Genomic DNA, 11,524 nt, shown 5'->3' with positions numbered 1-11,524 from the left:
GTTCCAACCGCCCAGTCCCACTGCTGCTGCTGCCGGCAACAGCTCCTCACCAGAGGAGCCAGGCCAGAGCTCCGGCCAGAGCTGGGGTGGCGGCCGTGGGAACCCAAACAGCCCGACGGGCAGGAACGTCCGGGCTTCCTGGGACGGTGGCAGCAGCCTCGACGCCTGTCTTGCCACGCGTGTTGCACATCATGCCTGTGTCTGGGTGCCCCCCCCCACCCCAGCCCAGAAAGGGGGCCGCAAGGCGGCCTCCCGACTTTCCACGCCAAAGAGAATGGTGGGCGAGGCCAACCCACCTCATGCGAGTGTGCGGGGACCGCCTTGGCGATGCAGCGGTAAAGGCCTGCACCGGGACCCGGGTGGCGGGCCCTTCCCTCCCTCGGAGGGCGCAGGGGCTGGGCGCGGAGAGCCCCACCGTGTGGGCCCGTCCAGAACTGGTCGCGGGCCTCACCTTCAGAGAGGTTTTTCCCGTTCCTGCCGCGTGCGAGGGGCATCATGTGACGGCGGAAAGAACGAGGGACAGACCGACCAACGGCTGCGGAAAGAGGGAGCCAGAGGCAGCGAAGGGAAAACAGAGTCTCGGGTGACACACAGACGTAAAATTCCCTAGCTAAGGGCAGTGCCGCGGCAAAATGCATATGCATGTGAAGAAGAGTGGCGTTTGTACTTTTCCATTAATTTTCAAAGGTCTTGACCTCCTAAAGAAAAATTTCTGACTAAAAGGGGTTTTCCTCGCCACTCAGTGCCTCCTGCCACCGGGTCCCACAGCGAACCGGAGGCCCTGTGCCTGGCCCCCAGACAGCTGCCACGGAAATGACAGCGGCACGCACGCCCCTTTCCTGGCCCACCGTGGGGTCCGGCGCGGAACATGATTAAGCTGCCAGAGAGCCTCCTGGGCACCATCGCGCCTGATAAGTAAGAGTTTCCAAAAAAAACGGTGACACATACGGGAAGGAAAGTAGATGTTTACCTCACCCTGAGAAATCCCTTTTGATTCATAGACTGTCTGCGTGCCTGAAACAGCAGAAACCATCCCTCTCTCCGCCCAGACTCTTGCCCATTCCCAGACAAGTGCGCGGGCGGGGGGCGAGGAAAACTCCCCGGTGCTTGCCGGGGGGGCTCCCAGCATGAGACAGAGATCCGAAGGTCCGGTTTCTCCGGGCAGGAGCTCTGGCTCCCTCTGTGACCCGCTGGGTGGCTCTGGTCCACACCGAGGGCCCGTGAGGACAGGAGTAGGTCAGGGCTTTTCCCACGTGGCTGCAGACGGAAGAGCCGACGGGCAGCGGCCAGAGTTCAGACGGCCGTGGGGGAGGAGATGCTCCCGGCCTTTCGCCACGGTATTTGCTCCTGGTATTCAAATTGTCATGCTCCCAAGTGGCAATTCAAAAGAACCTTCCATTCTTCTAGTTAAAAACACTCTCTCTAGTGTCTATATGCTTGCTGGTGGGCGTGTAAGTTATTACAACCGATGTGGAGATCAGTTGGGAAGGAACCTGAAAGAGCTGAAGATGCAGACTGCGTGCAACTCAGAAATTGTACTAGCAGGTGACTGCTACGGACCCGCTGAATGCTGTCCCCCCGCCCCAATGCATGTGTAAAAGCCCTGGTCCCCCCATGACTGCATGGGCAGATGCGTCTGTAGCAGGTGATCAGGGTTAAGTGAGGTCACATGGGTGGGGCCCTGAGTGACAGGGCGAGAAGAGGAGCTCTCCCGGCCACGTGGACCCAGCTGGTAGATGACAGTCTGCAAACTGGGGAGAGGGAGCCCCAGAGCCTGCCGAGGCCGGCCCTCTGCCCTCAGGCCTCTGGCGTCCAGAACTGGGAGACGACAGACTGGACACCAGCCCGCCCTGGCCCTTGGTCTCGGCGGCCGGCTGAGACGGTGGCCGTCCTGGAAGGCTCTTACCCAGGCGTCTGTAGGGGGTGTCGGGTGTCTGTTACCACGCTGCTGCGCCTGACAGCGAACACGCGAGGATAGGCTGACTTTTCCTGCAGAGAAACAAACTGTTTGTTCGCACACCAGGATTCTCCAGCACCGTTGAAATGAAGCAGCATTAGCACGCTCATGTAAAAAGCAACCTAGAGGCCCATCAGTCAATGAGGGGATCAAAAAACTGTGGTACATTTACACAGTGGAATTCTGTGCAGCAGAGAGAGAGAAGGAGCTCCTGCCCTTTGCAACAGCGTGGATGGAGCTGGAGAGCATTACGCTAAGTGAAATAATCAAGGCAGTGAAAGACAAATACCATATGATCTCACCTTTGACAGGAACCTAAACAACAAAACAAAGAAACAAGCAAAATATAACCAAAGACACTGAAACAGAGGACAGACTGACAATGTTCAGAGGGGAGAGGGGAGGGAATTTCAGGGGAGAATGGGAAGGGTTCACGGGAACAAATTTGAAGGACACATGGACGAAAGCTAAGGGGAGGGTGGTAATGGGAGGGAAGTGGGGAGGGCTGGGTGGGTGGGCTGGATTGGGAGTAAAAGGGAGAAAACTGTACTTGAACAATGATTAAAATAAAATTTAAAAAACATTTTCAGAATCGAAGTGTGAAGTGAAAACGCCAGGCTGAGGAAGGACGGGTGTGGGTGCGATCACTTAGACTGCGAAGGCCCCGGAACAGCGGGCCGTGATCCGAGGGGTGCGCCCGGGCGTGTGAGAGCACAGACAAGTGCCTGGGAACGGTGCGCCCCAACGGCTCCTGGGAAGAGAGGAGAAAACGGTAGTGGGGGCCAGGGGGGACCTTTTGCTGTGTCTGTAAGTGGTTTATTTCTTAACAAGAAACGAGATCTGTGCCGACTCCAGCAAGCTGTTTGCACCCTCTGAGTCCGGCTGGCAAATATGCACGGTGCCTGCTGCCTTGTTTTCTGTGGGCTTCGCGTCGTGCCCAGACAGAGGTTTTTTGTGTCGCCTGGGAGTCCAGTGTGGGGCACGACAGGGCTGCGCAGACAGAGGCGGTGCTGTGGGTGCCGCGACAGAGAGCCCGCCCGCGGGTCCCGTCCAGTTAAACAGCGACTGGAGGGTTCGAAACTAGTTTTCTGTCTCTTCCCACAGCGTGCTCTGATGTCTGCTCATTGCGTGCTGCGGAGACAGAGTCTCCAACTCGTCGTCCAAGCCGGAAATGACCCAGGTCTCGTGCACCGGCCGCAGAGCATGTCCACACCCATCGGGCCCTTCCTGTCCCCCGGGTCGTCTCCACGGGTGCCGAGTTGCCCGTTTTACTTACTCACCGGTGTCGGCCCTACTTAGGAGAATCCAGATTTTCCACTTTCGGGAAAGAGGATATAAGAAAACAAGACTACTGATCGGCACGTTTTTTGAAATACTTGAAAAGGTGGCAGAAGCTTTAAAATGGAAGTTTTAATGACTGTAAATTAGTGCTGTGTGACAGATGTTGATTAGGGCATTCCTGTTCCTCGTAAGATAGATTTTGTAATACCATTCGATGTAGATGTGCAGCAGGAGAAGTCGTCCAGTTTTACACTCAATTTCCAAGTTAATCCAAACACTTGGGTTTTTTAAAAGGGAGGGTCAGAGAGGGCTCCAGTACGTAGTACGGGGACAGTGGGTGCGGGGAGCGTCCAAGGACATCGAGTGTCATTGCCGAGACGCCTGACGCGCCCAGACATGCGTGGGTGTGCCTCACGCGCGGGCATGCTTCACGCATGCGCTCCATCAGTTTTGCGTGGTCGGGGTAAGGAATTTTGCTGCGTTAATTAGGTAGTGGCAACCCGCTCCAGACGCTCAGTGGAAATTTTCAACATACGTCTCATGAAACAGAGATCAGTAAAACTTGGAGGAGGAGGACTGAACTTCTCTTGAGCAGTGACAACAACAGACAGCTTATGCCGCATTCCACGGCACACAGGTGCCAGAGACGCACAGGTGCGGCGAGGTGACGCGCGCCCACACACTGCAGGTGAGAAGACGGGCTGCTCCCCTGCAGGTGCGGTCTCCTCCCGCCGCCTGGGTCTGCAGGGCCTCTGCAGCACACCCCCGAGTACGCTCTCTGGTTGCTGGCACCATCAGAACACTTATTTCTATTTGCCCCCACCCGAAAAAAAAGCTTCAGCTTCCTGCTCATATGATTGGTCAAAATTCATTTCAAATCCTGTCTTGATAAGACTGGTCCTAAAATACTCCCTTCTTTTGACGCACCGGCCGTGGGCTCTGAGCCCTGTGGCCAGATGCCTCCGTGATGGCCCCTCTGGATTGGTGGGCGGGCCGTCTCCACTCTGGCCCCTCCAGCTGTCGGGTGCTGCTCGGGACGCGCAGTCGGGGGCTCAGTGAAGGAGAGCGCGGGGTCCCCTCTCACATGTGCAGGTTGTTTTAGCTCTGGTCTTTTCTGTGATCTGATGTTTGATTAATCTACAGTACGTTCCCAAGAGAAGTAAAAAAGACTTCTATATTTCTAATTAAAAAAACAGAAATAATGTAGTACAGTGTAGCTATGTATTTTTTCATGAGTTTAAAATTTATTTAAAGCGCCTTCTTCCATAACGTAATTTTTTTTACTGTGATGCTTCTTTGTTTATATATCGTTAATCCCTTTGAATGTGTCACTTTCCACCAAACAGTCTATAGATGTCATTTGAGAAGTGTGAACCAAAAGTGTTCCATTCTCAACGAAACTGGTACATTTGGGGCTAAAACCAATTAAGTTTCATTTCTGAAGACTCGGGAGCCTATGTCGCCATGCATCATACAACACGAGAGGTGGCACAGTGCACAGGATGAACACCACCCTTCCTTCTGCTTGATGTTGTCCTGTGGGAGGCTTATTGATACCACGTGGGCACCTCATTTATAAAGACTTAGGCGTATCACATGAACTTGGACATAATTTCTAATTTTGTACAAATTCTCATTCAAGGACATGGTCACTGGTGTTGAGAGAGAGGGGAAGGGGGAGAGAGAGGGAGAGAAACATCGATGGGAGGGGAAGAATCAGTTGCCTCCTGCATGTGCCCGACCAAGGGCTGAACCTGCAACCCGGGCATGTGCCCTGACTGGGGACCAACCCACAAGCTTTCGGCGGGCGGGACGACGCTCCACCCAACCGAGCTACCGGCCAGGGCCGTTTCTGGCCTGTTTTTACAGTAGCTTCTGCACCACATTTTTAAAAGCAGTTGAATTGAATGTTTTACCTCTTTTTATGTAAGTTATGAAACGTGTGTTCGTAACAACTCAAACCACGTGTAGCTACGGTGCAGGAGAGCAAACCTCCTGGTGCACTCCGGGCTCACACCCGCCTCCTCCGGAGGCAGCCCGTGTCGGCAGCCAGGGAGTCCTGTCCGTCATTTTTACATGAAACCTTATACCATAAGAGGACAATGCCAAACACCGTCAAAATTAGATTGGAAGGAAAACGGGTTTTTCTAATCTTCAAGTAATACATCTTCCCGCTGATAAGTCTAGGGCTCCCCTACATCTTGAATAGTGTCACATTGGTTGTATTGATAAATGAAATTTTTGACTTTTCATTCACACAGGTTGTTAGTTGCCAAGGAAGTGGGTTCCAGACTGGTTGAATTTCTGTAACTTTTCTCAAGTTATGTGCCTGATAAATTACATCTGTAACTTGGACCTTTTACAAAATCCTCCCACTAATTTACGTTGCTCAAAACGAGCTTAAATCAAAGCACACCCTCCCTCACCACACTGGTGAGACCTCAGCGCCCTCTAGTGGTGAGGTCTCCACCCTCCGTCACGCGAGACCAACTCCCTGATTTGAGCGGGTAGCATCCCTCAGGTTACTGAGAGTTGTACTTCTCTAGGTCATTCCTTTAACAAATATTTAAATTACACTTGACACTTTTGTGTTAAAAGGAGCCATCAGCAAGAACGCAAGGGGCAGCGACGTGGGGGGACGACGCCCATGTATAAAACACGACTGCAGCCTCTGATCTGACGAGCTACGGGCCTGTGCTGACGCCGCTCTCCCGCCGCGCGTACAGGGGCAGCGCCCGCCCGCGCACTGAGCCGGGGGCGCCCGTCTCCGGGGGGCACGGGCGCTGAGCGAGAGAGCCTGCGGGCCGGAGGGAAAGCCGCGCCGAGCACGTGCGAGCCCTCGCCGTTACTGGACGTGGCGAGTAAAATGAGATAATGCGAGTGAAAGACTGGAATCCAGCCTCGTGGTTTCCAAACCAAACGCAGCCTCTTGCTAGAAACGGGTTGGGACGGGAGGGCGGCCCGAGGGTCTGGGACTGGGGAGGAAACTTGATCGAGAGCAGGGGTTCGAATGAAGTGACACATATCCCGTGAGTCTCCTGCCCCCCCCCCCCCCCCCACCGGCTGACTCCTGAGTGACAGGCGTCCAGGGCGAGACTCCGAGCGACCCGGCAGAAACGGGCCCCCCCGCCCCGGAGAACAAGGGGCTGACCAAAGCTGCGTCACGTGGCTGCGTCACGTGGCTGCGGCCGCGCTGCCGCGGGTGCACGTGAGTTCAAGGTGTAGGGGGTGGGGGAGGGCAGGACGCCCCGCGGCTCCCAGTGGAGACACAGTGTCGCGCCCTGGGAGTGAGCCCCCCCCCCGCCCCTCCCCGGTCCAGAGTGGCTCCAACGCTTGTTGGTTCCGTCTCAGCGGCGGCAGCCCTTCTGACCGGTGGGGGGCGCTGTCCCCTCGGGGTTCCGACGTGCATCTCCGAGATAACAGTGCTGCTGCGCATCTTCTCATTCATCTGTCGGCCACTGCAGGCCTCCTTGGGAACAGCGCTTTTGTCCTCTGCCCGTCTTCTAGTCAGGTTTGGTTTTTCAGATGGGGCGATTGAAGTTAACGTTTCCTACAAGGCTCTCTCGCCGCAGACTGTTACTCGGGTTTAGGAAGTGTGTGTGCCCCACAAGTGGCATCTGCCACCTCCTTCCGGGACCAGCAGGCACAGCACTTCTGCCCCTGCCGCCTGGTGTCAGAACGGCCAAGCAGACACAGCACAGTCAGGGACCGGAGGGAACGGAGCTTTGCTCTCCCAGGGAAGGGACAGTGGGAGACCGGCCTCTGCAGCGAGTGTGGGTAATGGGGGCCAGCAGGTCCCTCCCGGAGCCGCCTCCTGTCCCACAGCAGACCCCATCCGTCCTCTCTCCGAGGGGCACGGGCCCTGGCCGGGTGCCACAGGACACTCTCACTGCAGCAGAACAAGAAGGTGCGCGCTGAGTCTGCAGCGGGGACCCTGGCTCTCAGCAGAGCTCCGGCACGAGCTGGGAAGGCTCTCTCCTCGGGAGGCGGCCCGGGCTGGGTCAACGCCTGCGCACAGGGGCCTGCCTTTCCCGACAGACCAGCTGCGTCACAGAGGCCAGAGACAGCGAGGTTACAGGGGTCAGGGGACTCGACGTGTTAGAAAATACACTCATCCCGAGAGTTTCTATCCATAGGGAGGCAGCTTACTGAGACACGCAAAATCTAGAATCCATGTTTGATTTAGTATCGATGGGTAATTGAGCAACTTTTAAACTGAAGTTCTCTGAACTTTTGTTCCCTCTTTTGTAGTGGGAGCTCAGGCTCCCAGCTTCCCAGCTGTAAAATGCTCGCTGAGATAACAGGTGAAACCCCTCCCTGGGACACCGATATTTAAATACATGAGCACCAACTTGCAGGGAACCCGGGGACACGAGTGCTCTTGGAACTGCTGCAGAGGGAGGAGAGAGCAAGTAACGAAGTTGCCGGAAAGTTTTATTTAGTGCCTTACATATCTGAATAAGTGCTGAACAAGCGAACGTCCCTCAGGTTTTAAAGAGCTGATCGTAGGGAAGGAGAAAGTAACAGGGAGAGTGACGCTGGTTTGCCGCACTCACCTGCACGTGGGGCCCGTCCCACCAAACTCAGGAAGGCCCACCAGCCTCTGCACCCGGGCCCTAAAAGCAGCAGCTGGAGCTAATTCTGCGCGTGGGCTCATGGTTCGAGGGGGTGGTTCCGGTGAGTCCCGAGGTCGTAGACGTGACGACACAGTGGCAGAGACACGTGACTTCTCACACGGCTTAGACATCCAGAGACCCACTCGTGCCCAGAAACCGAACACTGGCCGTGAATATTCAGATATTATGAAACCGTACAACAAATACACATCCGCTAACTTCCAGAAGGAACAAAAACAACAGTATTAACAAAGACTGGTCTTCTGCATCATTCTCAAAAACTCTTCCTCATTTATTTCTCCATCCCCATCACGATCAGTTTCATCAAGCATTTCCTGTAAAACAAAATGTAAATATGATGTAAAATCGATTAAAAATGAATAAGGATATAAATGAATATTCAAGTATATACTTCATAAAACATTTTATTTTAAATGTACTTATTTTTAAGTACAATTAAGTGAGGCTATAACTATAAAATATATAAATGATTGTATATAACTATACATGTATAGTTATACAAATAAGTGAATTTCACCTGAAGTTCGTCATCTGTTAAGTTTTCCCCGAGCTCCTGAGTGACCCTCTTGATGTTGTTTAATGTTATGCCCCCAGTGTCATCGTCATCGAATAATTTGAAAGACTTCAGCAGTTCTTCCTTCTCATCTTTTTCACTCTTTGAAAACAGAAACGAGGGAAAGTTACTGACCTTCATTTATGCTGTGAAACTTACGGGCCTGTGAGGGGTGGGGCAGCGCTACCCTGGGCGGCCGAGCTCTGACTCGCTCACTGCTCCGAGTTTCAAGCCGCGCCAGTGCGCTCACACGCGGCTCGGCACACTCACACCGGCGCACTCGCACCCGGGGCCTGCTGAGGCGGGAGAGGCGCAGGTGGTGAGGAGGGTGTGTTTCTTATTGACCCCAGCGGGTGAGCACCACTGCAAAAACGTGAGCTCCGCGAGAACACGGACGTTGTCTCACTCAGTTTCCCAGAAGAGTGCCTGGCAAAAACAGGCACTCAGTGAGTGGGTGTGGGATTCCAGGCTTCAAATCGCCGGCCCCACCCTCCCACTCCACCCACACAGTCCGTTTCCTAACACAAAACCTCTTCTGCACACCAGACGCCCTTCAGTGCTACCCCGAAGACATCTTTAATGTTGCAGCTCCTGTCTGAGCCCAGCCGTGTTCAAATTCTTCTGTGAAACCTTTGACTGCTCTGACCAAAAAAATGTCCAAGGCTATTACTCGTATTTCTTTGAAACACGCAATCCCTACTGTACCATTTTCACACTCATTATGGCAAAAAAATCTTCAAAATTAATGGTGCCAGTTCTTTCTTTGTCCATTTCAGCTATTAGTTTTCTAATTTCTTCTTTCTTTGGTTGAAATCCCAAGGCCTGCATTGCAATCTGAAATAGGAAGCAAATAAAGTATGAGATGCCACAATCTCATTCCTAGCTTTTTTAAAATTTTATTTATTTATTTTATTTTTAGGGAGGGAAGGGGGGGAGAGAGAGAGAGAGAGGGAGGGAGAGAAACATCAATGTGCAGTTGCTGAGGGTTATGGCCTGCAACCCAGGCATGTGCCCTGGCTGGGAATTGAACCTGGGACACTTTGGTTCCCAGCCTGCACTCAATCCACTGAGCTATACCAGCCAGGGCTATCATTCCTAGCTTTTAAATTACCCATGAGTTACTAATCTCTCTCTCTACCCCCCGGGTCTGCCTTTTTACCGTGGACAAGTTATAAACCCAGAAAGTCGGGTCAGCAGACCTTCTGACCCTGCTGTGCCGTGGGATGCATCACTGTCACCCCTGAGCTTTAGACAGTTAGTTCATTTCTACAACGAGAATAAAACACTCAACAAGGTGTCGTTTGGTGAGTGTGAGGCCGCTGTCTGCACAGAGGGGCCTGATACCCAGCTCCCAGAGGGCTACCAGTAAAGACTCCAGAGACTGCCACAGATAAATGCTATGGTTTTGAAGACGTCTCAGAATTAGAAGTAATTTCTGCACCTTCAGCTCTTTTACATCTATGGTTCCAGACCCGTCGACATCGAATAGATCAAAGGCCTCTTTAATGTCTTGTTTCTGAGTTTCAGTCAGTTCAATCTTTGCCGCTCTTTTCTTCCGTGGGTCTGACCTTGCGCAGTTGTTGAATGCCTGTAGTAAATACACGTGTGGGTGAAAGGCAAGCTATGTAACCAGGAGAGTTACCAGAACCAGAATAATTGAAGAAACGGATGTGAACTGACTGTATGTAGGAATCATTGTCCAACACCCTCTTCTACTATCTGGGGAACCTCAACAGTATGCCCCCTTTCCCTGCTAACACTTTGGCTTTGGTTAATATCTTGACGGGAAGCCTGTTTTTGTAGTGGTGGTTGTGTGTGTGTGTATGTGTGTGTGCGCTTTTTGCCAGTTAGGTGTCTCCTTCTAATCAGCGTCGTCAGAGGGGAAGAGGCAAAGGCAGGCAGGCACGCTAGAAGGGGTGTGGGAGTGCAGTCCGCCGTACTGGACGAATCCGAAAAGCAGTATCAAGGACACCTTCACTTCCATTTTGCCTAAATGTCTCATCATAAAACTTCTTTTGTGGGATATGCTTGATGGGAACATGATACCCTTTCCCACCTTCTTGCCCTACGTTCCTATGTCATAGGTGAAAAACTCTTCCCAGGGGCCTAAGTGAGAATACTGGTGGGGCCAATTCTCGTGTCCAGGGAAGGTGGGGTCATCCTCCTGCTCTTCGCCATTTTCCACTGGCAGGCGAGGCCCGAGTGGCTCCGGGGCCTCTTCTGCAGCCTCATTTGGGCACGGCGTCGTCCCCAGCCTCGGGGTGAGAAGCAGCGGTGGCAGACGCTGCAGCCGGACTCCGCCTCCCGCCCCCCAGGTAGCCAGCGTCACGCGCGCTAACGAGCGTGGCCGCGGCCGGGGGCAGCGTCTCGGTCCCCGGGCGGCCGGTACACCGTGGAGCAACCTTCAGGATCTCTAGCTTCCCGGCAGTGCAGGGCTCGTCGGCTCCTCCTAGGCGCTCAGGCCCTCCAGCGGTGTCAGCGTCTTGTTCTTTGTGTTGAACCCCTTTCCAGCCAAAGCGTGGTTTCCGTTTCCAACAGGGAACCTATCTCAGGCTGGAGGTGCCAGCGGTGGACCGGGCTGAGGACGGAAATGAGCTGGAGAACCGCTCTTCTGTCCCTAGCGTGGCGCACCGTGCGCTTATTCGGCAACAAGAGCAGGGGTGACTAATGACCCTCGAGGACTGTAAAAAGGAGGCGAGTAATACGTGGCACGATCTAAACAAAATTCCTTCCTTGCTCCAGGGAGGAACCTAAGCCTCAGCCCCAGCCGGAGGTTACAGCCGCGCACTCACCATGTCGCCCAGCGGCGCTCACAGGCGCCCACCGGCCTCCTCGCCCGCCACGCAGCCCAGCACTAAGTAACCTGCTCGGCTCCCAAGCCGTTGCTAAGGCCGCCGTTGCCGACCTCAGGCAGCCCCTCCCACTCAGGCGTGCCACTACTGATTGACAGTCACTTTACCCGGTGGTCAGAAAAGAAGGCCCTAAGGCCGGCCCACTCTTCACTATTGACCAATAGCGTGACTCCTTGCCTTGCCAACGACCATTCAGCGGAACTTTCGGTCTGGTTTCCTAGCAACCAGGTCCAGCCACCGGCCT

At 53.9% G+C, this 11,524-nt stretch overlaps 1 protein-coding gene across 1 annotated transcript; it reads right to left on the bottom strand.

Annotated features, from left to right (window-relative positions):
• Window positions 1–7,667: 7,667 nt before the first annotated feature.
• Window positions 7,668–11,350, bottom strand: LOC123814209 (centrin-4-like). Its single transcript, XM_045831886.1, has 5 exons — window positions 11,221–11,350; window positions 9,870–10,016; window positions 9,134–9,262; window positions 8,393–8,530; window positions 7,668–8,189 (listed from the first exon to the last, which is right to left on the bottom strand). The coding sequence occupies exons 1-5, from the start codon at window positions 11,221–11,223 to the stop codon at window positions 8,100–8,102; spliced, it is 507 nt and encodes a 168-aa protein (XP_045687842.1). The 5' UTR covers window positions 11,224–11,350; the 3' UTR covers window positions 7,668–8,099.
• Between the last annotated feature and the right edge of the window lie 174 nt (window positions 11,351–11,524).

The sequence above is a fragment of the Phyllostomus hastatus genome, unplaced genomic scaffold (assembly GCF_019186645.2).
Source record: "Phyllostomus hastatus isolate PE091 unplaced genomic scaffold, TTU_PhHast_1.1 phas_contig_159, whole genome shotgun sequence".
Taxonomy (NCBI): domain Eukaryota; kingdom Metazoa; phylum Chordata; class Mammalia; order Chiroptera; family Phyllostomidae; genus Phyllostomus; species Phyllostomus hastatus.
Note: the sequence above shows the minus strand (reverse complement) of the source record. Positions and strands in the feature narration are given on the sequence as shown.

Bases quoted from the DNA above. Each gene is read 5' to 3' on its own strand.
- LOC123814209 (XM_045831886.1), bottom strand. The intron at 9,263-9,869 runs GTGCAGAAATTA...TTCCTATTTCAG, and splicing joins TAGATGTAAAAGAGCTGAAG to ATTGCAATGCAGGCCTTGGG. The intron at 8,190-8,392 runs GTGAAATTCACT...TTTGTTTTACAG, and splicing joins TAACAGATGACGAACTTCAG to GAAATGCTTGATGAAACTGA.